Source organism: Xiphophorus couchianus, chromosome 18, assembly GCF_001444195.1.
Source record: "Xiphophorus couchianus chromosome 18, X_couchianus-1.0, whole genome shotgun sequence".
Taxonomy (NCBI): Eukaryota; Metazoa; Chordata; class Actinopteri; order Cyprinodontiformes; family Poeciliidae; genus Xiphophorus; species Xiphophorus couchianus.
The window spans coordinates 4,304,465-4,330,942 of NC_040245.1; the positions used below are offsets into that span (position 1 = coordinate 4,304,465).

A 26,478-nucleotide genomic window follows, 5' to 3' on the forward strand; every position below is an offset into this window, starting at 1 on the left:
ATATTTGCACTAGAAACTAGACAAAAATACTTGGAAAGATTTTGTGTTTTCGCGGTGTAGTTCTCAAGAGCAGCAACTTTTAAATGTATACCTGCTCTAAGACATCTGAATAAAACGCCTGAATTCTCTCATTAAAAGTCACTCCTAAAATGGCGTCTTAGGGCCATTATAGGTAGAAGAAAAAGGAGTACATTTCCACCAAAAAACTTAAGACATTTTGAGAATAATTTCAGAAATTTTCTAGAAAAACTTGGACATTTCTGAGTTTCAAAAGTCAAAAATGTTCGACTCTTGAAAGTTGTCTGGTTGGTTAGAATGATAGAGTAGGATATAAAACCCTTATTATGACTTCCCCCTTCTCCCTCTGCATCCATGAAGCCTCCTTTTCAACTCCTCTGGGATTTGAGGTCAAAGTTCAGATATTATTTGAGCTTTTGTGATGCTAATCAGTTGCTCCAAGTTGTTACTCATCATAAGAACTCTCCAAAAGTAAGAGCTGCACAGCACCCAGAACCAGAGGGACTAATTGTCCAAACAGGTGAAAAAATTAACAAAAACAAATGAGAACTAACAAAGCTGCTCTATCGTGTTGCTGTATAGAAAGATAGTCTGTGTGAAAGTTTTTTTTACTACTTTTCTTTTATCAAATATGTTTAACTCGCTTGAACAGTACTCTTTAAATCTGGAAGATTTATCGTAAAGTATTAATGTGATTTTAATAGGCTATTTAACCGTATTTAAATAGTGTGAATGGGTAATTTCCCTCTGTCCAGCATTCACGTTCACATTTTAGTCCGGTAGGGGGCGGTAAGAGCACCAGCTGAAATGCTAACCGTCAACATTCCAAGACAAGAAGAAGAAGAAGAAGAACCTGCTAGCAGTTGGAGGTGAAGTCGTTGCGGAAAGACATGCTGGAGTTAGATTAATGTGCGTGTTAGTGGCGGTTAACCAACTTTATTCTGTACGATTTTTATTCCCGTCACTTCGCTACGAACACAGGCTTCCGATCGAGACTGCCGGAGTTGGGTTTTCTCGAAGCGGAGCTACGAAAATCAACAGAGGAAGGTAAGGCCGGCTAACGCGTGCTGCCGCCCGCCATTGTTTATGAGCCGGGCCTGGACTATTTCCTGGATTTAACCGTCTATTAATAATCCCGGAACTCACGTATTTAAACACTTCTGTGTTGTTCAGTAGAGTTTTCATTTAAAGTTGTTTAAACAGACCTGATTCCATTAGGCATAAAACACGGAGATAATAGGCAGGGAAATTGAGACGCTAGCACAAATTTACAATTTACATTCCGCACCTCACTTTCAGTTGTCAGTATTCGAGTATATAAATCTATTTAGAATAGTGTAAGAGATTGTTTTTCGAAAACTGTGGATATTTTTAGGAATTTAGTTTATTAATAATAATAATAATATAAATACACAAATGCCGTTTGAGAGCAACCAGTCCAATAAGTCCGGTCATAGTTACGAACCGTTTAGCTCAGTCCGTGTCTTTCTTTAGCATAAACTATGTTTAAAAGAAGTGTATGTGTATATATTTTTTTTTATTTAAACAACGGGAGGTTTAATGGGTTTTAATGCAGCCATCATGGCGTCAGACCACCTGCAGCAGCGCCAGACACGGGGGGCTGGTTTCAGTGCTTTCGGGTTTCGATTTCTGTCACTACATGGAGAATCCGCACAACACAAACGGTCGTAAGGCAAATAGTTTGCGGTTGGTTAACGGAATCCCATTTGCGTTTTAGCGGCAGGCAAAATCCCGTCACCATGGAGACGGTCTGTTTACCTCCCGCGCGCTCCTCGACGGGAGGAAAATGCAGCGGCCCAGAAAAATGGGGGGAAAAAGCAAAATAATGTGGTCAAAACACTCTGAAAACGCAAAATCTCAAACGTTAAGAAATAACTAGGATATTCTCAGATGAAAAATCATAATTTTGTGAGGAATCTTTGTTTTTTCTTTTACAGTTTTGATGATTATTGGGATAAATTTACAATAGTAAATATTGTAAAGACAGTAAGATATTTTCTGAAATTACAAAGTAAAAAAACAATTGCAACAAAAAAGTCCTCTAAGGTTGAGGTATCAAATTTATAAAATGCACATAATGTCAGCCCAAATTCTTGTTTAAAATGGTAAATATATGCCTTCAATGTTTTTTGCATAATTTTACAATGTGTTAACAGTGAATATCACCGACAAAAGATTCTAGGAAATATGTAATTTTTTTGGCAGAAATGTACTCTGTGGCCAATGTTTAATATTTTATCTACAATGCTCCCAATACTCACATTGCATAAATGCATCACATTTTTTAACCATTATTTTTAAAGTTTCTTTTATTTTTCTTCCTTTATCTTTTAAACTCCATTAAACATTCAGAACTATGCATCCCATTTCTTTCTTTACATAATTTATTTAAACTTGAGTTAATTAAAATATGCTAAGTCAATTTAGTTAAAATGATTATGGACCCCCTCTAATGGCTAGAATATAAACGTTAACGTTAATCAAAGAAATTAACATAAAATATGAGATACTGTAATACAGAATATTTCATCATATTTTCATTTTGTACCATTTAAATGTTGTTTAGTCAAAAGAAGATACATCATTTACATAAAAAAGAACCAGAACCGTCTTGTTTTCCCAGTCGGACTCAGCTGTGTTTCTGTGTCATTATGTTTTCATGTTTACTTTGTCCCAGCAGCTAAGGAGCGATGTCGTACTACTCATCGTCCCGGAGCTCGTCTCGGGCCACCGACTGTAAAGTTTACGTGGGTGACCTTGGTAACGGCGCCGCCAAAGGGGAGCTGGAGCGGGCCTTCAGTTACTACGGGCCCCTGAGGACCGTGTGGGTGGCCAGGAACCCACCCGGCTTCGCCTTCGTGGAGTTTGAGGATCCCCGAGACGCAGAGGACGCGGTCAAAGGCATGGACGGGAAGTAGGTGTTGTCCTCCATTAAACGGGTTTTTAAGTAGAACAGGTTAGGATTTCTGCTCCCTGAACTCACGGCGGCCCTTCATTCCCAGGATCCTCTGTGGCTCCCGTGTTCGTGTGGAGATGTCCACCGGCCTGTCCAGGAAAGGCCGCGGGCGCCCCAGCCGCCGCCAGTTTGACCCCAACGACCGCTGCTACCAGTGCGGGGACCGGGGCCATTACGCCTACGACTGCTACCGTTACAGCAAGAGAGGCCGGCGCAGCAGCAGGTGGGGACGGGGCCATGCTAGCTGCTTAGTGCCTGTCAGCTCGTTAGAGCAGCGCTGACCTGGCCGTCTTTCTGTTCCAGGTCCCGGTCCAGATCCCGGTCCCGCTCACGGTCCAGGTCCCGCGGACGGCGCTACCGCTCTCACTCCCGCAGCCGTAGCCGCAGCTACAGCCGGTAAGTCACCGTGGAAACGGGCACGCCACCAGAAATGATAACCAAAAAAATCTGCACAGTTTGGTTCAGTTAGCAGTAAAATAATCCGACACAGACGGCAACTCTGACCGATCATCGGGTGTTTAAACTAGCTAACCGCCGCTGTTCAGGCGATCAATTATCAATAATCACAAAATCACCATCACACCTGGAAACAACCATTGTAATTTCTAAAAGGTAAAAACAAACAACAAGAAGTGGACTAATCCCCTTGTTTGTCTGTGGAACGTGGCTATTTGTCACCCTGGAATAGGGTGACAAATAGGGTGAAATATTTAATAAATAACTGGCTCCTGCAGTAAAATTAAATTATTGAAAAAGAGAAATTAGTACTAGTAAAAACCGTCTGGAATCAGCCCGGTCCCGTTCTGTTGCTAGGAGACGGCTCTGTGAAGCTGAATCGCGCCAGTCCGACCGGTGCTAACCGTTTCTTTTGTCTGTTTACCAGGAGCCGCCGCAGATCACCGTCATACTCCAGACGCAGAAGCAGGTGAGACCGCAACGGCCTGACCACAGACACGCTGCGACCCGGCCAGCCGGTTCTGTCTGCAACCAGGAAGTTTCTGCTGCTCTAATGAAAACGTTCTTTGCTTCTGCATCATCAGGTCTGGCTCCCCGGCCCGGTCCAAGTCCAGGACTCCAGTGAGAAGGTATGGGACTGGGTCCAACCTGACCTCTGACCCCACCCTGGTCCTTTAGAACGTTGTTGCTGTTTAGTCCCAGTTCTCCTCACACCGACTGAAAATGTTTAGAGTTTTTACTATGAATCATTTTAATTGCTCCTCATTTTGTTTGGTTTTTGATTCTATCTTCTTCTGAAAACGGATTTCCACTCTGGTTTCCAGTAAAAACATTTTATTGCAGCTTGATTTAAAGTGATGTTGTGGTTTAGTTAATATGCTGGGAATGTGAGATTACTCAGCCCTGTTTTTTTCCCTCGTGTTTACAGTAACGCCTTCATGCTGATAAAATCTTAGCTTCTTCCTTGTGGAAAATGACTGACTTCCTTCCAAACTGGTTCCAGTTTTCGCATAAAGCTCATATACGGTTGGTTCGAGCTGGAGCTCTGATACTCTACGGCATGGGTCAAATCCGGCCCGCCAGAAGTTTTTACTGGACCCTCTAGACTCTGGAGCTTACAGTTGTGTTTTTAAATATTATTTTATCAGTCAAATCAGTTGTTGTTACAAAAAAGTGAGAATATAGTAATCATCGACTGCAGCGGCAGCTATTTCTTAATATTTTGACGGTTTGTTAATCAGTAGTTTTATTTTTCTGCCACTACCGGCCCTTTAAGACATTGTTAACCTCGATGTGACCCAAAGTGGAAAAGGTTTGCTCTGCTAACGGACTGGGCGAGGCGTTTCCAGTGGCTCCGAGTTGGAAACCCGTACTGGTTTTTCTCCAGCGCTGAACTGGTTTGGTGCATTAAAACTGATCCGGTCCTGGGAATGTTCCCCGGATGCAGAGCATCAGGATGAGTCCGGCGTAATAAATGTGGTTTCTTCATGTTTAGTTTTTGTTTTTGTCTCCCAGCCGCTCCAGGTCCCGCTCTCGGTCCGGTTCTGCCCCCAGGGGGCGCTCTGCATCTCGCTCCCGCTCTCGATCGCCGTCGGCCAACCACAAGCGGGCCAGGTAAATCCTCAGTGTGTGTGTGTGTGTGTGTGGCAGCACAGGGCAGTGGGAGGGGTGAAATATGTTTAGAGGGCAGGTGTTCAGGTCAGAGTCAGCCATCTTAGCCAGGGCGCCGACGGCCAGACGGAGGATCCGAAGACTCCACAGCTTCCTCACTGCTGGTTCAGGGAAAGTTCAGCGGAAGGAAGACCTGAGCTCTTGTGCTCTCTGTTCCGGATCAGCTCTGATCAGGAACAGGGAGCACAGGAAGACGACGAGCCGCCACGACGCCAGTTCTCCTGGAGCCACTCTTAGCTAACGAAGCCAGACATTAGCAGAAGCTAGCAGACAGAAGGTACTTAGCTGAGTTTGGCTAGCCGAGGGCAGCTTTGCTAGGTGAGATCAGCTAAATGAGCACCAGTGGTGTGAGTTGGGGTGAACATCTTTGCAGAACGTTTTGTTTATTTTTCATATTTTCTTTAAAGCGTGTGGTGGGAGCTGAGCACTGCACAGACACCGCCGCTGATCCCAGGCCCAGGGTCTGCCAGCTGGCGGTGTGCACAGCCTGCGGGAGGGTGACTTAAGCGCTGACCTGAGATCAGCCTCCGCCGGCGTCTGACGTTAGACAGCGAGACAGAGGTCGACCTACCGACCGACCCCTCGCCCCTAGAGCCAGCCGGCCAGCCTTCAGAGCCGGGCTTTAAAAACCCGTTCCCCACCTACCAGAACCCCCCTACCTACCAGAGTTCTTCGCCTCGGTCTTAGCTTCTGAGCGTGAGACACAGAGCTGACGAGAGATCAGACTTCAAGAGCGTCTCCGAGTTGTAGTCGTCCGTCCTTCAGTCCTTTGATCCTTCGCTTCTCTGTACTTGTTGTTTCTGCCGCTGTCTCCAAAGGTAACCAACCCCCCACCCCCTGACTAAGCTCATGTTGATGGTGACAGAACATGTTGAGCCGTTAAAAAGCGAGCATGTGTGGCTGGATGTGGGAGTGAGTGAGTGGACGTGTGAATGTGTGTCAGGCTGACAGGCAGGAAGGAGGGCGTTAGCCGCCCGCCGCCACAGCTTCTCATTCTGACATGAAATCTGTTAGCGCAGCTTAAAGGCGCCGCACGGTCGACCCAACTGCCCAGATCAGCTCTCTGATGCTGCGTTTACATTATCAATGTGTCGATGTTTTGAAAATGTTGGGGAAAAAAAACAACAATTTAACAGTAAAGCTGCAGAATGTAACTTTTATCAAATGTTTTTTTACATATTTGTTTAAACTCTCACCAGGTTGCGACAGTTTAATATGACACAGATAATCTGTGAAAACATCGGTCTCCTTCCTGAGCTAACAGTGCTGCCTGAAGAAATGCACCAAAAACAAAAAAAATCTGAGCCAGGAGGAGGGGCTTAGCGCTGTCAGTCAACTCATGTCCTCGCTGCTAAATGTGCTAATGGCGAAGAAAACAACAGGAAAACCATTTATCCGCGGTCTTTAGTGACTATGCTGTGAAGGCTTCAGGATTCACAACGGCTATGCTAGCTGCAGTGCAGCAGAGAGCAAGGGAGCTTTTAGCGCCACACACAGGATGATTGACAGCGCTAAGACCCGCCTCCTGGCTTTGACTGGTTGTCTCTAGTTGGTACTGGGAGGAGACAAAGGAGATTTCTTTTCTTTTTTTCCCAGATTATTTGACAAACCAAACTGTCATGACTTTATGGCTGTCTTTTTTTTTTTTTTTTTTTTTTTTGATAATAAATGTTTTGCTGTCATTAGGCCAGTCACAATAACAAATATTTCTGGATGATAAATTTTTCCAGAAGTTATTGCGATAAACAATAATATTGTTGCTTTGAGACCATTTTAAAGTGATAAAATTGTAATTGCCAGGTCATAAATGTAAGTAATAATTTGTTCTTAATAACTCACCTGGTTTAAAAATAACTAAGACATAAACAAAGATCAATAAACTTTAAATTCTAAAGAACATTCGACACTGGAACTGGAAGACATTTTAAATATCCAAAAGTCTTTGTAAAGAAGATTGTCCTTGAGAATAAAGGCTTGTTGAGACCAAAACACCAAACTGAAAACTTTTACCGTCTAGTTTTTGGTAGAAAGAAAAAAAACGATAAATCATTCAAAAAGAAATTATCACGCTCATTTTAATTTGTAATGCGATTATTTGATTTATTGATTATTGTGACAGGCTTACTTGTTAATTGTAAATCACATAAAAACCCAGAAGCGTCGCTGCGGCGGTGAAACGGCGTTAACCCGCCTGGACAGTTGGCTCGGCCGCGCTGGCCCTTTAAACTGACTTTAGTCCTGGTAGTTTTTACAGTGCAGAGAAGCCGTATGTGTGTCTCCCCGTCTGCTGCTGCCGCAGGCTGACCCCGGTCCGTTTCTGTTTCAGTCGCTCCCACTCAGCGAGTCCGGCCCGGAGCCCCACGCCTGCAGAAGACTGAGCGACCAAGACTCACAGCCAGCAGCAGCTGTTTTCCTTTGGTTCTGGTATCGGTCCGTGTCGTCTCTCATTATTTCCAGATCCATTTTTGGGTTTTTTTTACCGCCAGGACTGCCGTCTCCACAGCTCCACATGGCCCAGGTTGTATAAATAGGAGTAGTTTTAACTGTTGCTGCTGTGTAAGCGATCTGTATTTTGAAAAGCGTAGCAGAGACGGGATGCGACACCTCGTTTGACTTTTAGCTGTAAAACTCAGATCTTCCAGCAGCAAATGGCAGGAATGGGCTGAGCAGATGAAATCAGCTGAAGTATTAAAACATCCTGAGTTTTTCTGTTGGTCTCCTCTTCACAGGGACACTTGTTGCTCTGCATGCCTTTAGATTTAAAGTCACGTTGTTTTCCTGCTTCCCCTTCATGAAGCTACCTGAATAATGTGATTCCCTCTGAGTTTGATACATTGCTCTGACCCGATTTTAAAACACAAGCGAGGCTCATGTTGGGGCAGCTGTTTGCTTTTCTTTCTGTTCTCAGCTTTAGAAGTGAAAGTGTGGCGGTTTTATTTTGGAATAAACCTCTTCAACACATCCTGCTGCTGCTCTGTTGTGTTTCTGTTGATATTCTGTCAGATTCAGACATTAATGTTGTGCTAATTTATTATTTTAAAGTTTTAAATATGTTTCTAATATTGTATTAAATAAGTGCTGTACTAGGGCCATTGTAGATTGGACAAAATTGCACATTTCTGCCAAAAATCCTCAAATTAAATTTTATACAAAAAAACTTGGTAAATTGAGTTTCAAAACTTTGAAATTACTCAGCTCATGAGAAACAGCAGCGCTGCTCAGTTTATCAGTTAACTGATAAAGATCTTTCTCTAAGTAGTTTTTCTAGTTAAAACCTTCAAAGTTTTATCTTAACCGGTAAGTTGCTTGAGATCTTACTGCACAGATTATTAAAGTTTAATCATGTGGGGCCCTGTGAGGCTCCTCAAGGCTCCATTCTGGGGGACTTTTTTTATTAAAGACTATTACTGTGTCGTCTTCACACAGTAACACAGCAGATGACAACTTTTTGTGTGTCACTAGATGACATTGATTTTATGCACACATTTTATGTTGAATTAATTGACTAAGTTTCTCCAGTTTAATGCAGGAAAGAGAAGTCATGGTGTGTGATTCAGAAAATGTGATCAACGTTGGAGATGAGAGTAAAAACCTCAGTTAACTAGAAACGTGTGGTTATGGACGCAGACAGGAATTTAAGCAGCCTTGAGTTGTCGCCAGAACAGGATTTTCAATCAGGACACAGAAAAACCATCAGATGGTTGTATTTACAGTAAGTTGTATTATGGTGTTTTTATTGTTCTTGGTAAAAGGTAATTTTATTTATATAGCACATTTTCAGCAACATGGCAATACAAAGTGGTAAAAATCAAATCAATCAGCTGCAAGTCGTCCAAAATGGATTGTGTAGATTCCTTATCAAAACCAGGAAAAGCACCAGACTGTAAATCACTGGTTTTCTGTTGTATTTTTAAAATGTCTCATCAATTTAAATTGAGTTGAAACTGAATGCATCTTAAAGTAGCTTATTATTTGCATTTACTTGAGTGACGTTGGGGGTTAAAAATATATTTCTTGACATTTTACCACATCATACTCTCTCTGCAATTACATGAGTAAATATTTTTGGACACTCTTTGAAGAAGAAGCCCAATTACTATATCCTGCTCTGAGGTATGTATGCATTATTGGGAAGTTTCATATTTTGGAAAAGTGAACCTGTTATTTTAAAACTGTTTATGTATAATTTTTCAGTTTAGTTTTTAAAATGCAGGAGTTTGCTCCTAACTTCATATGTTTGTCTTTCTGATAGCATTATTTTATTTTTACTGGAGTAAAAATATGTTGTAGTAATGCTACTCTTACTTGAATAAAGTATTTGTCTACTCCACCCACTTCTGGGAATACCTCGTGCTGTAAATAAAACCGCTTACAATCAGAATCAGCCATGTTTATGTGCATAAACAAGGGATTGACTTCGTTTTTCACTTGCTCACAGCGTACAAACATTAAATTTAAACATAAATTAAAATCAAGATATTTTCTTCCATGAGACTATAAGTGAATATGAAAAGAAAGTTTGAAAGTGTCAAATGCTTCAGTGACATTTATTCAAGCTTTGGGGCCAACCAACTAAAAGCTATGCCATCTCTTCTCCTATTGGCTTAAATTAAAATAGACAGCCTCTTGAGCCTATCACGTTTCGTTGCGTCACAATAATGGGCGTGGCGACGCATGCCTCGTTTTTCATGAATTTTCCGTCCATTTCAGTCGAACATTCTTTTTAACCGGGACAACATGGCTACTGCAGCGAGCCGTTACTACAGCGAAGACGGCAGGGCAACAAAACGACAGAAAACCGACGGAATGGCCACAGTGAGTCCGCTGCGACACTTCTTTTTACGTCCGAATTTTCGGACCAAACTTTGTTGGAGGGCTTTTTTTTGCGGTGCACTTTTAATTCATTCATGTTCGCGTATTGAAAGCCGTCACGACGCGGTTTCAGGTCGGCGGAGCACCGCGACGGGAAACCGTTGATTCTCCGAACTCCCCGTTTTAAAAATGGCTAGCTTAGCTTTGCGTTTTCAAAATGATGGGCTATAAAATACAGCACAGCTCCATATGTTTATTTCAATGCGTGTTCGTGCGGTTCGCTTTGAGCGGGACCCAAGGAGGGCGGTTTCCCCACCGGGCCTTATCAGAGCCCTGCTTTGTTCCAGTACCGGGGGTCGTTAGCATGGTTCTGTTTGGCTAATTGGGCCTAACGCTGTTTAATGCAGCAGTTTCCCCAACTGTAACTCAGATTAAGCTGCAAATAGAGATACACTCTGGATAAATACTGCATACAAATCAACTGAAACGGCAGCAGTTGGTTCCAGTTCCCCCAGCTGCCACTGAAACTGAAACCGAGCACCTCGGTTCCGCTAAACCGGAGGTCTGCAACCTCCGGCTCCGGAGCAGCAAGTGGCTCTTACAAACGTTTTTTTTTTTCCCCCTAAAACATAATTATCTTTTGCGCAACTTTTTAATAATTTAATAGAAAAAACGAATAACAATTCCAAAGATAAATGAAATGTAACTTATTATTTAAGGTCCTTCACTTGTTTTGTAGATGCTAATGGCTATAGGCAGGAATAATCTCCTGTAGCAGTCTGTGTTGCAGCGGTTATGTTGTAAAGCAGTTTCTTGAAGAGAATAATACATTTTATTTGTAAGAGATCTCAAATATCAACGAAGGTCTAAGGAAAAAAAAAACAAGCAATTACAATGGACAAAAATAATTAGAAAGTTTGAATAAATAGGAGATTAAAAGAAATATCTTAGAAAGTCAACCAAAAAATTAATGTCTTAAGATTCTCAGGAGACTTGTTGCCTCCCTTAGGCAACAAGTCGGACCAATAAACCAAACCGGTTGTGTGAGTTGCTGTTTTTCCTTCCTGCAGGGATATGAAGACCCACACAAGACCCTTCCTTCGGTAGTGGTTCACGTCCGGGGGCTGATGGACGGGGTCACGGAGGCTGACCTCGTAGAGGCGCTGCAGGAGTTCGGAGCCATTAGGTACAGAAGATTAAATCAAGGCAGTCTGGACTGTTTCAGCTGCATGTGACGTGTTATGTTTCACCTCCTAACATATCAGAACGTTATGCTGATGTTTCAGTCACAACACGGTAACCGCACCTCCATATCTAAAACAGAAAAGCTGGAAAACCAAATCCAGGTTGTGGCTCGGCACCTTGTCAGGCGGTGTATTTCCTGCCTTTCGATCACTTTAATGTTAACAGATTCTGCAGGCACACAGGTGGCCTCTGTCTGGTTTGTTTGACCTCACAGCGCATGGTTGACTCAGTAGGTTTGTCTCTGCTGCATCTAGCCAATCAGGATGCATGCTGGGAGAATGCCAAACATTTCTCCCTAGTTGGACATCGCCAGGATCCAAGGCTACTTCTACAGATCCGTATCCCAATTAAGATCTTTAATAAAAAAAAAAAAATTTTACCCCTCCAGGGGGTCTTTTGTGGGCTCTAGTGTCCCTTATATGATAGTAGGCTGACAGGAAACGGGGAAGGAGAGGGGGGAAGACATGCGGCAAATGTCGTCGGGTCCGGGAGTCGAACCCACGACGGCCACGTCGAGGACTCAAGGCCTCCAAATATGGGTCGTGCTAACCACTACGCCAACACGGCACGCCAAGACTGAGAACTTTTATCATCCAGTTTTTGGTAGAAAAAACTGGATGTTATCAAGAGAAAAAAAAGAAACAATAAATCACGCAAATTATTGGGTTTGTTTTAATTTATCATGCAAGTAATTAAGTTATTGCTTCTTGTCTTAGGCACAGTTTTTTTTTTTTTTTTTTTACCAAAGTTTGTTTATAAGAAGGTGAACTTGCATTATTTATATTTTATTTCAAAAAGATCTCAAAACAATGTTTTTGTTTATTGCAATAATTACCTGGACAATTCATTGTCCAGCAAAATCGATTGACATGTCTGGTGTCTGACGGCGTAAGAAGCTCAGATTACCCCAAAGTTTTGTTTTGTGGAAGAAAATCTGAAATTACTAAAGTTTTGTGCTTCATTCAGTTTAAACATCTGATTCACCATCTTACTAATTCCAGATGCTTTTCCTCTTTATTTCACATATTTTAACCACATTTAAGTGAACTGTGCCAAGTTAACGGAAAAAAAACTTGGCCAAACTTTGTAAACACAGCTGTCTGTTTACTCAGAGGAGAGGAGAAAGTGGGCGGGGCTAAGGATTACCAGGAAGTGTCTTATCTTCACATCAGTATCTTGAAACAGTGCTGAAAGGTAGCGCTTGTTATCATGATTATCTGATTTGGCACTGGTTCATTCAATAAGTTTTACCTGGCAGATGTTACTGTAACATCTTAAAGATCCTTTAAAACACGATTTATTACGTTAAACAAGCATCACCAGGTAAACTACCGGCCTGGAGAGACTACGTTGTCACTGCAGCTGATCGGCTGATGCGTCCAGTCTGGTCCTGATTGGAGTTTAATCACTTCTTCAATCAGTCGTCAACTGGAGTACACAGACTTTAAAATAGGATTTTTGTTTTCTGAAATAGCAGTAATAAAGCCAAAACTGTACAAATAATGTGTACATTTTACATTCAACCCTTTGGCTGTAAATCTGTTCGACAGATTTAGCTTCACTTGGTTGAGATTTATTAAATAAAATTCATTATTTGCCTTTTTAGGCACTGAATAGTTTTTAAAATGTGCTTGAGTGGTTAAATGAAAAATCTGCATGATGTGCTGATTTTTACCTGATTAATCGATTTCTAAAATAATCGTTAGCTGTAGCTACATTATGCAAAAATCAATTATCTTAAGACGCCAACATCTGATAATCCAACATTTAGCTTTTACTGATGGGAAAACTATTTCCTGTTGATTCTCATTTTAAATCACATTTTGTATCATAGAAACTGAATTTTCAGTGAATGCATGAATGCTACTGCTTTTTTAAAGTGATTAATTAGCATCTTTTTGACTTTTTTTTTCATATTGTATAAAACGTTTAGCTGTAAAATCTGCAGAATTTACCCATTCTTTTTATCCAATTAATTGAGTAATCGACAGAATGAATAATTAGTTGCAGCCCTTTAGAGTTGTAACACTTTTTATTTTGGTCTTTCAGTGGAAATGCACCTGATGTCTGCTTTAGTCTTTCTTTTTAAATATCCAAAATAAATGAACAAAACAGATGAATTATGAAGTTTCTATAAACAAAATTATTCTACAAATAAGATTCAGTTGAGACCAAAACACCAGACTGAAGGCTTTTATCACCCAGTTTTTGGTAGAGATGATAAATCATGCAAATGTAAATTATTGACCTTGTTTTAATTTGTCATTCTTTTAATTGATTTATTGCGACAGGCCTGGCTGCTGCTAACAGATGTGATCATTGTTCCCATGACATGCAGTTCTCTTCTGGCCTGGTTAGATGCAGATTAACTGATTCTAGATCAGATTAACTGAGCTTTAAAGAAGCCATGATCTAGAATCAGAGCAGATGCTGCAGCTGGACAGCATCCTGTAAAGATGTTGTTGTGATTACAGCCAGGCGTGTAACAATGATGCCGAACTGGTTGATTCATTTAACCAGTTTAGAGAGATGAATCTCCACGGTTTGTTACGAAGCGGTGTGTGTGAAGAGATCAGAGCAGGAAACGCCGTGTGTTTACGTTCCAGCTATGTGGTCGTGATGCCAAACAAGCGGCAGGCTCTGGTGGAGTACGAGGACATGAACGGCTCGTCGACCGCCGTCACGTACGCGGCCGACAACCAGGTCTACATTGCCGGACACCCGGCCTTCATCAACTACTCCACCAGCAAGAAGATCTCCAGGCCGGGAGACTCTGACGACTCCAGGAGCGTCAACAACGTTCTGCTCTTCACCATCATGAACCCCATCTACCCCATCACCACGGTAACCGACACGCCTCCTCCTCAGAGGGGTAAATTAGCTTCTGGTTGGGTTTTCAACCTAAATGGCATAAAAAAAACAGGAGAAGCTAAAAGAGTTGGAATAAAAACCAGCTGGTGTCGCCTTGGAAACGGTTTACCTGCAATTTTAGTCTGAAATTTATTCAAGTTATAAAAAAACAGGTACGACTTGATTCAAATTTATAATTGCAGTGTCTATTTATCACCTTTTGACAAAATAACATGCAGATATTTTTGCTAAATGTCTACCAATGGGAATCAGTTTTTTTTTTTTTTTTTTGAAGAAACACAATTTTATTGTTTTTTAGGCTTTAAAATAAAAGCAAAACAGTTTAGCAGGATATTGATATTTCTGGAAAAACTGCTTATGAGAGGCACATTTTTCAACTTGATGGACAACTTGCTCTGAAAAATATTGCTGGTTAATTTTAGTGACATTCTGTTGTGGAAATTCGATCCAATTTTTCCATGAAGAGCTGAGAAACTCCCAAACCCGGGTTTGTTTTTAATCTGTTTAAAAACATTAGTTTGCTCTTAACTGGAAGCTGCGTTTTTGTTGGAATTACAAAAATAAATTAGCTTAATGGAAACACACTAACTCTGAAAAATCAAGTTTATTTGATTTTATTTTATTTTTTTAAATTACACTAGGATGAAGTGACTTTTCGACTGCATTTATACGGGTTTCTTCCTGTAGCAGGACAGTTTTTTCTCTGCTGTCGCTCAACCAGGAGGAAGAAATACTGCAAGTCATTGAGTCAATGGGTTTCCTTAGATATAAAAACTTAGTGATTCAATAATAAGCTGAACTTGAGCTGCTTAACGAGGACCGGTCAGGACGAATGAGGAGACATTTTGTGAATTACAGCTATAGAAATGGACGGTTTTGAAAATAGAGTGTTTAATCTGTGAAAGGCTCATTTGAGTTTTTGTTTATCAGAATGGGACGGAGCCCAAATGGTCATGATGGTAAAACCCGTCTAGAACAAACATCAGGAAGCCAGCATTCCTAGGAACAATCAGATTAACTGAAAACAGTCCCCAGCTTTTTCTTTTAGACTGTTGCGTCAGAGTTTCAGAGATTTCTGTTGTGCGTTTGCTCTCCCCTGCAGGACGTCCTCTACACCATCTGCAACAACTGTGGACCCGTCCAGAGAATCGTCATCTTCCGGAAGAACGGCGTCCAGGCCATGGTGGAATATCCTTTCTGTTGGAAAGCCTGGCTGTGATCTCAACAGGGTTTACCTGGTTAAATACAGGGGGGAAGCAGAGTGACGGGCGAGCACGTAGATTGAGACACGATAACCGAAAGAACAGCCAGAGACAGTTCAGTCATTAAAAGTGTCATTCAGTCAGGCAGAAACTGTTATCGGATGGATGGTGAAGGGAAAGAAAAGCACAGGGTCAGGAAACTGAAGCGCCGTCGCCTCCTTAACTGTCGCCACGTTCGACTCGGTGCAGAGCGCCCAGCGGGCCAAGGCGTCGCTCAACGGAGCCGACATCTACTCCGGCTGCTGCACCCTGAAGATCGAATACGCAAAGGTGTGACAGGACTCCGTTCAGCTAGATCTGAATAATGTTTAGATTAGGCAGCGATCCTATTAAATGTACCACAGTCCAATATAAACTCTACTCCCATCCACTCGGTGTCAGTCAACACTAACCTGCCAACAGTTGCACCAAAACATCATTTCATTTTACTTTAATTTCCTCAGAACTCAATTTTTTTCCTCTTTTTAATTCCAAGTTTTTATTTTTTCTTTTGGATTTCTAACTTTTAAAAAAAAATAATTTCCTTTGTAAGTTTTTTTTAAATAATTTTTTTCCTGGAGCTGTAGTTCAGACCTAAATTGGAGCTTAAAGATGATTTTTAGACTCTCCAGCCAATCGGAGCATGAGTTAATTAGGGAATTGGTTCCCAAACGTTTCCATGTCACTGTGCCTCCATAGACATTAACCTTTGACCCCATCTGAGAGACAATACTGGAAAATCTACAAAGAAGCATCAACTTCTAGGATATTTTCTATTAAATAATTATTACATTCGTTGAGCATAATGCTGACCTCATAGCTTCTGAGTTTAGATGGCTTTGAGTTCGGTGGTGGAAAATGATCATCACAATCCCGTCTTTTGATTATGAGAAAATATGTAATTTTTCTTTCATTAATCACATCAGGTTTCATTTTATTTCTGCAGTTCTTGTGGTGTTTTGCATTTTCTTTGTTTTTTTCTGCTACAATAGCTTGAAAAGCAAAGCAGCTGGATGAATTTGACTGGCAGAAGTTACATTTGCATCAATTATTTTAACTTTTTTTTTAATCAAATAAAATATAACGGAACAAAAAGGATGTTAAAACATTTATTGAAAAGCCCTGTTTTAGCGTTAAAGTGACTTTCTGTGCCGCTCTGTTTCCCCAGCCGACTCGCCTCAACGTGTTCAAGAACGACCAGGACACCTGGGACTACACCAACCCCAACCTGGGCGGCCCAGGTAAAACCTGCAGAGGGCGCCAGAGCGCCGCTGACCTCCAGTCAGTCGGCTCACTTTGCCTCCTGATTAGTGATGATTCAGGATCTCCTCCGGGGCGGGTCCGGTCCGGGTGAACGCTGACCGGGAGCTGGGATGTGCAGGAACACGCTGGCAGCAGAAAGATGACACCCTGCAGCTACACTATTAGACTGGAAGGGCTTTTCTGCTCCGTTTCTGCTGGCTAGCATTCTTCATGCTGCTGGTATGTTATTGTTCCAGCTTGGCAACACGCCGACATTTACAACTGATTGACAGTAAGGGGCCTGCAGGTTACCTGATACTGTCAGGCAGCTGTAATTCAGCTGGCTTCACCAGCAGGAACGCTCCAGTCTGTTCAGAAAACCAGTAAACGCACAACACCGTGTCGGGATCGGAGTCACCTTTAATCTTTTTCGTACTAAAGCTCAAAGAAATAGAAATGTTCCTACATGAGTCCGTTTATCCAGCATGGTTTCCAAAACTAGATTCAGCATTTCTGGTAAATATTCCCCATGTTTTTCAAGTTTATATGATTAAAAACTTAATTTTAAAATGAGAATTGATAGAAATAATCAACGTTTTAAGATTTAGCTTTTTTTATTTTTGTATAATGTAGGTAGTGCTAATGACTATTTCACTAATTACAGTTAATCGGATGAAAACTGGCACATTCATTTAACCAAAGTAACTTATTTTGCATAGCATTAAATGCCCAAAAATGCAAATAATTAAATTCCTTTATTAAAACATGAGCATCATATTGCCTAAAATGCAATAGCAGTATTTCTAAAATGCAATAGCAGTATGTCTTTAGTGATTCAAGGTTTTATCATATTTAGCAAATAGTTACTGTATTTCTTAAATTTAACAGCAAAAACTCAGTTTTTATGATCAAAAGTTGATTTCTGAAACAAACGGGAAACAGTTTTTTCATCCTGGAAATGTTAAATAATTGTGGTGTGATTGTCAGAGCCAGGTGTTTTGATAATTTGATTAAAAATGTTTTGTGTTTTTTTTTTTTTTTTTTTTTTTTTTTCGTTTCCCATTTTTAAAATTTTTACCTGGTGAACCTTCAGGTGGATTTGGGGCTGAAAGTTTCTGCCTGGGTTTGACCAGAACTTTATCGCTGTCGCTCTGAAACTCGGTGTAAACGAATCAGACTAGCAAGTTTTTATTTCTCAAACCTCATGTAGAAAAATTTGTGTTTCTAATAGAGATCTGAAAATCAACATTTTTCCCTAACAGTTTTTTTAAAGTGAGCGGAAATGATCGGCTGAATGACGGGCGCAGTGAAATGAGAACTGATTCTGGTTCAGTGGATGGTGTCCTAAGTTTGCTGCTCTTTAAAGAAGCTGCTAAGCAGGTGAGAACAGCGAGGCTTTTGTTCGCCAGGCGTTTGCTCGCTCGCCTCATTGGCCGCCCATTGTTTGATCCAGGAGTGTTTTTTGTTTTTCTTTCTGCTGCCAGCCGAGTTCCTGCTGCTGCACATCAGGTGAGCGGCGGGCGGCTCCACATTGTTTCTGTTTTACTGAGGCTGCTGTGGACGATTATTTGTTCTCACAGTTCTAAACACACAGAAGCACAAACAGAACAACTCAGACATCTGCAACAGTCACCAGTAAAGTAGACAGTGGACATGTGGTTTTCTGTTTGGTTGAAGGGTGGACGATATGGCTGGAAATCATTTCAAGATAAAAGCATTTTATATGAGAGGTGCACCGATAAATCAGCCCTGATTTCCTGAATTTTTGGAGATCGGTGATCGGTTGATACTTTACTGTGAAACCGATCTTAAGTCTGAAAATAAACCACCAACAGACCCACCAGGTCAGAGGATTTACATGTGGGTCTGTCTCAATAACTGAAGCAGCTGGACGATACATTTTCACACAAGTTATTGCGATAAACGATAGTATTGTTGTTCTAAAGTAATATAATGGGATAATAATGCAAAAACACATTAACAATAAACTTTAAATTGTAATGAACATTTAACACTGGACCTTTTAAATATATAAACAAAACGGCAAATAAAATTAAAGTCTCTGTAAACAAAGCATCAAACTGAAGACTTTTATCATTCAACACATGTTAGAGACAATTACTCAAGGAAATAAAAATTCTTGAATTATTGTAATTTATCATGTGATTAATTGATTTATTGGTTATTGTGGCAGACCTAACATTTATCAAAAATTCAAACAAAAATATTGATATCGGCTAAAATTGTAATTGGCAGGTCAGGCTTTTTAAAGATCGGTCCAAACTGCAATTGGTGCACACCTATTCTACATCAGTCAGTATTGATTATTATTGATTAGTTTTTTTTTATTATTATCTTCAAGTACTTCCAAATTGGTGATGTGACCTTTTCTACTTTATCCAGTTTCCTCTGGAGATTTTAATCCCATCTTTGGAAACTTGGGTTGTAGAAAATGATCCATATTTGCTTTTCAATTGAAGTGAAAATATGGTTAAAAGTTAATGTTCTGTTGCAAGATGGGAATTTTTTTTAAACTCGTATAATTATTGGTTGTGTTTTGCAAGTAAGATATCACATCAATCAAACATTAACTTGAATGACAAGTAACAAGTTATCTTCTTGGGGGATTCATGACTGATTCATACAAACGCCTGGAGTTTTTGTGACATAAGACTGATTCTGGTCTTTTCCGCTGTCGCGTGACCGCATATTTCTGGAGGTCACCTCTTGTTTTTTAAAAAAACAAAGACAAATGGAAACGGAGGCTGTTTGTTTCTTAAAAAGCCAAACCCGGCTTGAGGAGGTTTAAAAAGCGAGAGCAGAGGCATGGACCAGCATCAGTACCTGTAGTCTGATCTGCAGAGAACACGCATCGTCAAAGCACAGCCGCGCTCACACAGAGGGACAGAGGAGACACCCACCCACCCAACACGACGAAGTAGGACTCATTGAGCCACGGCGATGCGTTTGGGGCTCTGAGCTACACTCGGTCCCCCCCGCCCCCCTCCTGCCACATCTACAGCGCCTCACTGAACGGAGCGTCAAGACGACCCACAGACGATGCATACTGATACAGAACCCACCCACCTCCAACCAACACCACTCACACCGGAGCCACTGACCACCGCCCATTCTCTCTGCTCCTTCTCTTCTTTTTCTGCTCATTCCTTGTTTAGTTTTTTTTTTTTTTTTTTTTTAATGCCTTCCATGTAATGCAGGTTTGGCAATTTGCGGCTAAGAGGAGCCACAGCCCTCCCCCACTCTGAACTGTGCTCTGTGGCGGACGCTAAAGCAGGATTATTCCTCTAGAGATGGAGCCCCGGCTCAGCCGTCAGTGAGCGCTGCTGCCTTTGGTAAAACCAGGAGATGATGATGATGAAGAGGAGCAGGAGGAAGAGGAGGGTTTGGATGAAATGAAGTGAATGGAGAGTGAGGGATCTGCTGCAGCTAATGCCCCCCCCCCCCCCTCTCCGTGTTGGTAAACATGCAGTAAGTAATGCGAGACCCCCACCACCACCACCCTTCCAAAGCGCAACAACACACGATTTACATCCTGGGGTTTTTCCAAAGGAGCCAAAAGTATTCATACTGACTCTGAGTTAGCACAGCTGGGTTCAGGTTTCCTCATTTACCCCTCTTCCCCCCGCCCCCCTGACATTTATGCCAGTTGTTGTCTCTTGTGTGAACATGTAACGGTGAATAACATGGCTTCCACTGTGACTCTCTGATTGTCGCACCTGTACAGATGGTGATGCAGATGGCAATGGGAGCGGTGCAGGTGTGTGTGAGCGTACAAACCTCTTTACTTTAACTGAGCCATTTGTGACCCAGAGTGACTGTGTGTTTGGTTTCCCCCCCTCTTCCCCCAGTTCACCTGTTGGGCTCCTGTTCAGACCTGGCACTAACATCCACCCTGGACCCCTATTGCTACCTGGATCAAAGCTAGCTTAATTTTATCTCTGCCTTTAACGTTCAAAAAATGTTCCATTGTCTCAAATCAAACATCTGAGGAACACATTTTGATTTAAATGTATTTAGAAATGTTTATTATGAACTGGTTGTACTTCAGTCTAAGGATAATTCTGCTACATACCTCCTCGGTTTTATCCAAACATCCATTGAAGTTTTTTTTTTTTTTTTTTTTTTTTTTACGCTTTACATCATAAAAACATAAACATCTGAATTTTGTCAAGTGCCACTGTTAAAATCATCAATACACATCAGAACTTCTGTTTTTTCCTAATACAGTTGCACTTGACAAAATTTCTCCAGGTTTCAGGCGTGTTGGACATTGTTCCATTTACTTTGGTTGAAAATCAGGGCTGGACAATATGGCCGAGAAACGTATCGCGATATGAGCATTTCATATCAGCCTATCTATAATGGATTTTTGTTTGGAAGAATTTCAGACATTTAAAACAAACGGGTTGTGTGACATTTCCTATTTTGTTCAGTTTTTACTCCATTTTGGGGATTTCTCTTATTTTAAGCAATTAAGTCACTCATCAGTGAGTGGTTGTTGCTAGGCAACCAAAGTGAGTTGGTTGATTCCATCAGTTTAGCTTAGCTAGCTGAGAGAGGCTAAAGCCTTTCATCTCCAAGCTTATAATCCCTTGGCGGAAACCCTATGGTGAAATAAAAAAAAAAAAAAAAAAAAGATTTAAATAGAAACCAAGCCTGGTGTAGGAGTCAGGTAAAGCCTGGCGGGCTGCCAGGCTGATGCCGTAGCCGAAACTCTGGGTCTGTTTGTTTTGTTTCTAATAAGGTTGCGTTAAGCGCAGCAGTTTGTTGAGGTTTCTCCAGGTTTCAGTCGTCCTCCCGGGTCATGCTGCTGCCAGGTCTGAATGCGGCCGCCGATCATCTGCATTCACCTCATCCTTCAGCGTTTCTGCTTACTCCACTCAGGTTGTCTTAATGGGCCCAGTCTGTTTGGTTCTGGACGGACAGAACCTGAAGTCAGACATACTGCTCTTCTTGCAGTTTGTTGCATTTCACGCCTCTCCCCTCAACCCTGATCACTGAGGCAGTCTGACTGTGGGGGGTCCTGGTTAGATGATGAGCCTTGAGCAGCATGTCTGTGAACCCGGAGCTCCGTTTAGCCTGGCGCTCCTTCGGCGGCGGGCGGCCTGACTGCTCATTGTTTGCTGGTCGTCCTGCCGTCACATTAACTGGAGTCATGTTTGTGTGTCTCTTCCTCCTCCTGACTTCCTGTCCTCAGAAGACGTGAATGCAAACCCCAACAAGCGCCAGAGGCAGCCGGCTCTGCTGGGGGACCATCCTCCAGAGTACGGTGAGTCTGCTGACCTCTGACCCCTGATCTAGCATCAGAGAGCCAATATCCACCAGTTATTGAAAAACATTATACATCAGGTGAAATCCATAAGGGCAGATCTATGTGGTCTAATTCTATGTTTTGTGCTCATTTATTTTACATTGTATTTAACTTCCTAATTGCACTTTCTGCAGTTTGCAGAAAAGTTAACCTGTTTTTATCAGTTATTTATTTTACATTGACTGTCCTAATCCTAACTTATCTGACTGAACAGATTAAAGTTGTTTCTGCCAAACTTGCGAAGCGTCGTTGTATTTCAGTAATCTGTGCTGCTGCAGCGTTATCAAATTCATTTCTATTCAGTAAATTTTTTTTAAATTGGTAAACATTTGAAGTCAGTTCTTCTGTGTTGGATCGACCGAAGCCTCAGGTTTGGTGCATTACGTTTTCCTGTCTCATCGTCCTGTAGGAGGCGGTTACCATGGCTACGAGGAGAGCTACGGGTCCCCTCCCTATGAGGGCCGTCGGATGGGCCCCCCGATGAGGGGCCGCGGCAGCCGGAGCTACGGGCCGGGTTACGGGCCTCCGCCGCCACCGCCCGGCGAATACGGCGCCCACGCCGACTCGCCGGTCGTTATGGCTTACGGGCTCGACACGGCCAAGATGAATGCAGACCGGGTCTTCAACATCTTCTGTCTCTATGGAAACGTGGAGCGGGTCAGTGAAAGAGCGCTGCAGTTTTCTGACCCGGTCCAGTCGCTGTCTGACCCGGTTCTGTTCTCCTGCCAGGTGAAGTTCATGAAGAGTAAACCCGGAGCCGCCATGGTGGAGATGGGCGACTGCTACGCTGTGGACCGGGCCATCACTCACCTCAACAACAACTTCCTGTTTGGCCAGAAGCTCAACGTGTGGTGAGTTCAGTCGGCCCTGTGACCCAGCCCCTCCTGCGCCGTGGGGGCGTGGCCTGACCATGTGGCTCCGCCCCCTGCAGCGTCTCCAAGCAGCAGGCCATCGTCCCTGGCCAGTGCTACGAGCTGGAGGACGGCACCAGCAGCTTCAAGGACTTCCACGGCTCCCGGAACAACCGCTTCTCCTCGCCGGAGCAGGCGGCCAAGAACCGCATCCAGCACCCGAGCAACGTGCTGCACTTCTTCAACGCGCAGCCCGACGTCACGCCCGAGATCTTTGCTCAGGTCTGCCGCCGCAGGCAGGACGCCATCTTAAAAAACACGAACCTTCATGTTTCACCCTGATGTTTTACAGATTTGTGAAGAACTCGGAGTTAAGAGTCCAGTCAACGTCAAAATGTTCACAGGAAAAAGTAAGAACTTTAAAACACCTTTTTCTTTCCTTTTTTAAAGTGTAGAAATTAAATTAAAAGATTAAAATCTAAATAATTTTCTTTCTGAACTAGAATTTCACCAATGCAGTTCTAATATTTTTATTGGTACCAGCATTGAAAAAATTTTAGATCTGATCAATATTCCCAATCCATGTTGGCAGATCTATTCAGTCTATTTCTATACTTTGGGCTCTGAGCGACGTCATGATTTATTTGTTTTAAATTAAGATTTCCTGATTGCACTTTCTGAACCATTTGAAAGGTTTGCTGCTATTTTTATCATTTTCTGTATTATTTTCTATTGGCTGTTCTACTTCTAACTGCACTGATTGAACAAATTACAGTTGTTTTTACATGTTTGATTAAGCTTTTGGTGTTTTTAAGTGTGCTGTTCTGGTGCAGACTTATCAGATTAACGTCTAATTGAGTACATCTAAATCTGTGTTTTAATAAAAAATATTTTAAGTCAATTTAGTCGATACTAAATCTCAGATATCGGTATCAGACTTGAAAAAAGTGAATCGGTGCATCGTGTAAAGATTCACTTATGGCAAGACATTTTCCCATCAGTTGGGATCAATTATTCACTGATGGAATAATTGAGGAAATTTCTGCCAAGAAACTCAGAATCTCATAAATGTTCTAGACAACTTAAAAACGTCTGAGTTTAAAACTTCAAAAATTTGCTAGCGGGGAAAAAAATAAAATTCTAGAAAATTTCTGAGATTTGATGTTTTTGACCAACTTAACCTTTTTTTCTATCTATAAATGTCCCAATACTCAGTTCTGTTTTTTGGTATCTGCCGGTGCTAACCCTCAGATATCGGTACCAGAACCGATTCATTCCTGTTCTGGATCTGACCCTGCTGTTTTCTGCCAACAGGTGGCGCTGCTCCCAGCGACCGCAGCGCCTCCGGCCTGCTGGAATGGGAGTCCATCAACGACGCCATGGAGGCGCTGGCGCTGATGAACCACTACCAGATGAAAAACCCAGGTGTGGGGGGGCAGGCGAGCAAAGGGTCATCAAAGGGTTTGTCTCGATCACTCATCTACTATCTCCTCTCTCACTGTTCACTGTTGGTCCCACTAGGCTGAAGGCTGGGCAGGAGGCCCCACTAATGCTTTTCAAAGATGAACGGCTGTGTAATTACTCGTCTTTTTGCAGCCAGTTAAATGTGTATAAAGTGTAAATGTTGAGCTGGGGGCGTGGCCAGCAGCAGCTCACTTGGATTTAAAGTGACAGCGCGATAAAACGGCTCAGTTTATGCAGAACTGATCAGACTGTAATCTGATCACGGGACGTAGTAGAATTTTTTTTTAAACTCGGAAATTTTTAGAATGATCTCATAAAATTTCTAGGGAAAAAAAACTTGGCAAAGTCTAATATTTGACTTCTGAAACTCAAAACATTTCCAAAGCCAAAAATTTTATATTTGAAACTCAGAAATATCAAACTTTTTTTTGTTGTTTTTGTTGCTACAAACAATTCTGTTTGTAGCTCAGAAATGTTAAAGAATTGTACGGCCATTGTAAATAGAAAACAACTGGTAAATTTTGAGATTAATCACAGAAATTGCTTTTTTTTTCTAGAACATTTTAGTTTTTCCAGCAAATTTTGCACTTGTTAAACTCAAAGACTTCCAAATGTTTTAACAATTTTTGAAATTACTCAACATTTCTGAGTTTCATGCTTTGAAAAATGTCCAGTTTTAGAAAAAAGTCAAAAAATTTGCTTGGAAAAAACCCCTCAAATGTTGAAATTATTTCCAGAGATTTTCCAGACAAAAAAATTTACAAATTTTAAATTTTCAGATTTTCAAACTCAGAAATTGTTGGAAAAAAAAAAAACTTGGAAGAAACGTTCAATAAAGATATATATTTTTTTCTTACAAAGAAATTTCTGAGATTAACCTAACTGAGTTTTTTTCTATTTAATTTGAGCATGGAAGTGTCTTGTTTTTCTGGAATATTTTAGATAAATGTATGTATAAATTTGTTTTGGGGTTTTTTTCTAACAAATTTAGTATTTTTCAAACTGAAATTTCCAACTTTTCTCTTGAAAATTTCTGAAATCTCAAAATGTTTTGTTTTTTAACAGAAATGTGCTCCTCTTGTGTATAATGTCCCTAACAGGCCGTTGTATGTCTGTGAAGCTGAAGCAGAACAAATTCCCGCCTCAGTTTTCTGTTTTTGAGAATTGGCTCTCAGCCGGTTTGGACCAACTCTGAGCTTCATCCACATCCTGCTGCCCGACCGGGCCCAGCTCCACTGCTGCGTCTTAATCTGTCCCTTCCTGTTGCAGGTGGACCGTACCCCTACACATTAAAGCTGTGCTTCTCCACCGTCTCTCACGCCAACTGAGAAAGAACCGGCCCTTCTGGGTCCAGAGGACGGAACCGGACCCGGCTGGCCTCCATCAACCAGGACAACTTTATCAGTCTGGAGTTTAAACTGACAGCCGAGCTTTTAAATCCAACATCTGCAGCACAGACGAGCTGCATAGTGTCGGTTTGTTTCCACACCATCTGGCTGTCACTTTGACTTTTTGTATTCCAAGATGGCCGCCTAGGCAGGAGCCACTTCGACGCCCCGGCGGTTTAATGGCTCGAGACGGCAGCGGCTTTCTGAACTTTTTATTATTCAATCGTGTTTTTTCTTGTTTTAATTGTTGATGGTTTAGTTCTGTGTGTTCAGACCTGATATGCAGCTGGAGAAAAAAATGTTTTTGTTCTAAGAAAATAAAGAAAAACGCTCAACAGGCCGGCGGCCATGTTTCTGCTGGTTCTCATGCCCTGGGTCCTAGTGCCCTCCCCCTGCTGTTTCAAACACTTTATTAAGATGTACAAAGGTCAACGCTGGCACACTGAAAACCTGCTTTACTGTCTCATATGAAGAACATGGAAACACTTTGAGGTGTTTAAAGCTGCAGTATTCAACTTTCATAAAATATATATTTTAGATGTTTGAAAGTATAACCATGTTATTAGTTGTGTAACCAGTTGGACTGAAAATCTGTGAAAGACAAATTGTCTGACTTCTTTTTCAGTGCTAGATGGAAACAACCAATCAGTCAGAAGGCCGGTCTGAGCGTTGTCAATCACCCTATGTGTAGCGCTGTTAAAAATAAATAAAATAAACTAGGAAGAACCTTAATCTCAACATTTGAGTTTTTCTCAGAAATATTGTCAAAAATAAAAACTTACGTTTGAGATTAATGTGTTTTTTTTTCTAAAATAATGGAAAAAAAATTACTTAGAAAAATAAACTAAAAATCTAATTTTCTACTTTTCATTGTCTAGGAAAGAACTTTGAAAGATTAGAAATCTCAAAT

The 26,478-nt window shown here is 41.6% G+C and overlaps 2 protein-coding genes across 11 annotated transcripts; both read left to right on the plus strand.

Annotated features, from left to right (window-relative positions):
- The first annotated feature begins 844 nt into the window (after positions 1-844).
- On the plus strand, positions 845-8,084 carry srsf7a (serine and arginine rich splicing factor 7a). 4 transcript variants are annotated; one of them, XR_003593193.1, is made up of 9 exons: positions 845-1,065; positions 2,720-2,953; positions 3,042-3,218; positions 3,299-3,391; positions 3,879-3,920; positions 4,036-4,080; positions 4,967-5,065; positions 5,530-5,940; positions 7,449-8,084. XR_003593193.1 is itself a non-coding variant. In XM_027999526.1 (8 exons), the coding sequence occupies exons 2-8, from the start codon at positions 2,730-2,732 to the stop codon at positions 5,621-5,623; spliced, it is 774 nt and encodes a 257-aa protein (XP_027855327.1). In that variant the 5' UTR covers positions 845-1,065; positions 2,717-2,729; the 3' UTR covers positions 5,624-8,084. The 4 variants fall into 4 exon arrangements, 3 of the variants coding, with proteins under 3 accessions (XP_027855327.1, XP_027855326.1, XP_027855328.1); XM_027999526.1 differs by having other exon boundaries at positions 2,717-2,953; positions 5,530-8,084; XM_027999525.1 differs by having other exon boundaries at positions 5,530-8,084.
- Positions 8,085-9,795: 1,711 nt separating this feature from the next.
- On the plus strand, positions 9,796-25,908 carry LOC114133507 (heterogeneous nuclear ribonucleoprotein L-like). 7 transcript variants are annotated; one of them, XM_027999481.1, is made up of 14 exons: positions 9,796-9,937; positions 11,005-11,120; positions 13,786-14,023; positions 15,153-15,238; positions 15,486-15,582; positions 16,460-16,532; positions 20,279-20,311; positions 21,752-21,823; positions 22,275-22,522; positions 22,595-22,716; positions 22,797-22,998; positions 23,069-23,126; positions 24,031-24,177; positions 25,450-25,908. In XM_027999481.1, exons 1-14 carry the CDS (start codon positions 9,860-9,862, stop codon positions 25,506-25,508), a joined length of 1,629 nt encoding a protein of 542 aa, XP_027855282.1. In that variant the 5' UTR covers positions 9,796-9,859; the 3' UTR covers positions 25,509-25,908. The 7 variants fall into 7 exon arrangements, with proteins under 7 accessions (XP_027855282.1, XP_027855283.1, XP_027855284.1 ...); XM_027999482.1 differs by having other exon boundaries at positions 21,755-21,823; XM_027999486.1 differs by having other exon boundaries at positions 9,860-9,937; positions 24,031-24,141.
- Positions 25,909-26,478: the final 570 nt, after the last annotated feature.

Bases quoted from the DNA above. Each gene is read 5' to 3' on its own strand.
- srsf7a (XM_027999526.1), top strand. From the start codon at position 2,730: ATGTCGTACTACTCATCGTCCCGGAGCTCGTCTCGGGCCACCGACTGT. The intron at 2,954-3,041 runs GTAGGTGTTGTC...CTTCATTCCCAG, and splicing joins GTCAAAGGCATGGACGGGAA to GATCCTCTGTGGCTCCCGTG. The intron at 3,921-4,035 runs GTGAGACCGCAA...CTGCATCATCAG, and splicing joins TACTCCAGACGCAGAAGCAG to GTCTGGCTCCCCGGCCCGGT.
- LOC114133507 (XM_027999481.1), top strand. From the start codon at position 9,860: ATGGCTACTGCAGCGAGCCGTTACTACAGCGAAGACGGCAGGGCAACA. The intron at 11,121-13,785 runs GTACAGAAGATT...TTTACGTTCCAG, and splicing joins CAGGAGTTCGGAGCCATTAG to CTATGTGGTCGTGATGCCAA. The intron at 22,523-22,594 runs GTCAGTGAAAGA...TTCTCCTGCCAG, and splicing joins TCTATGGAAACGTGGAGCGG to GTGAAGTTCATGAAGAGTAA.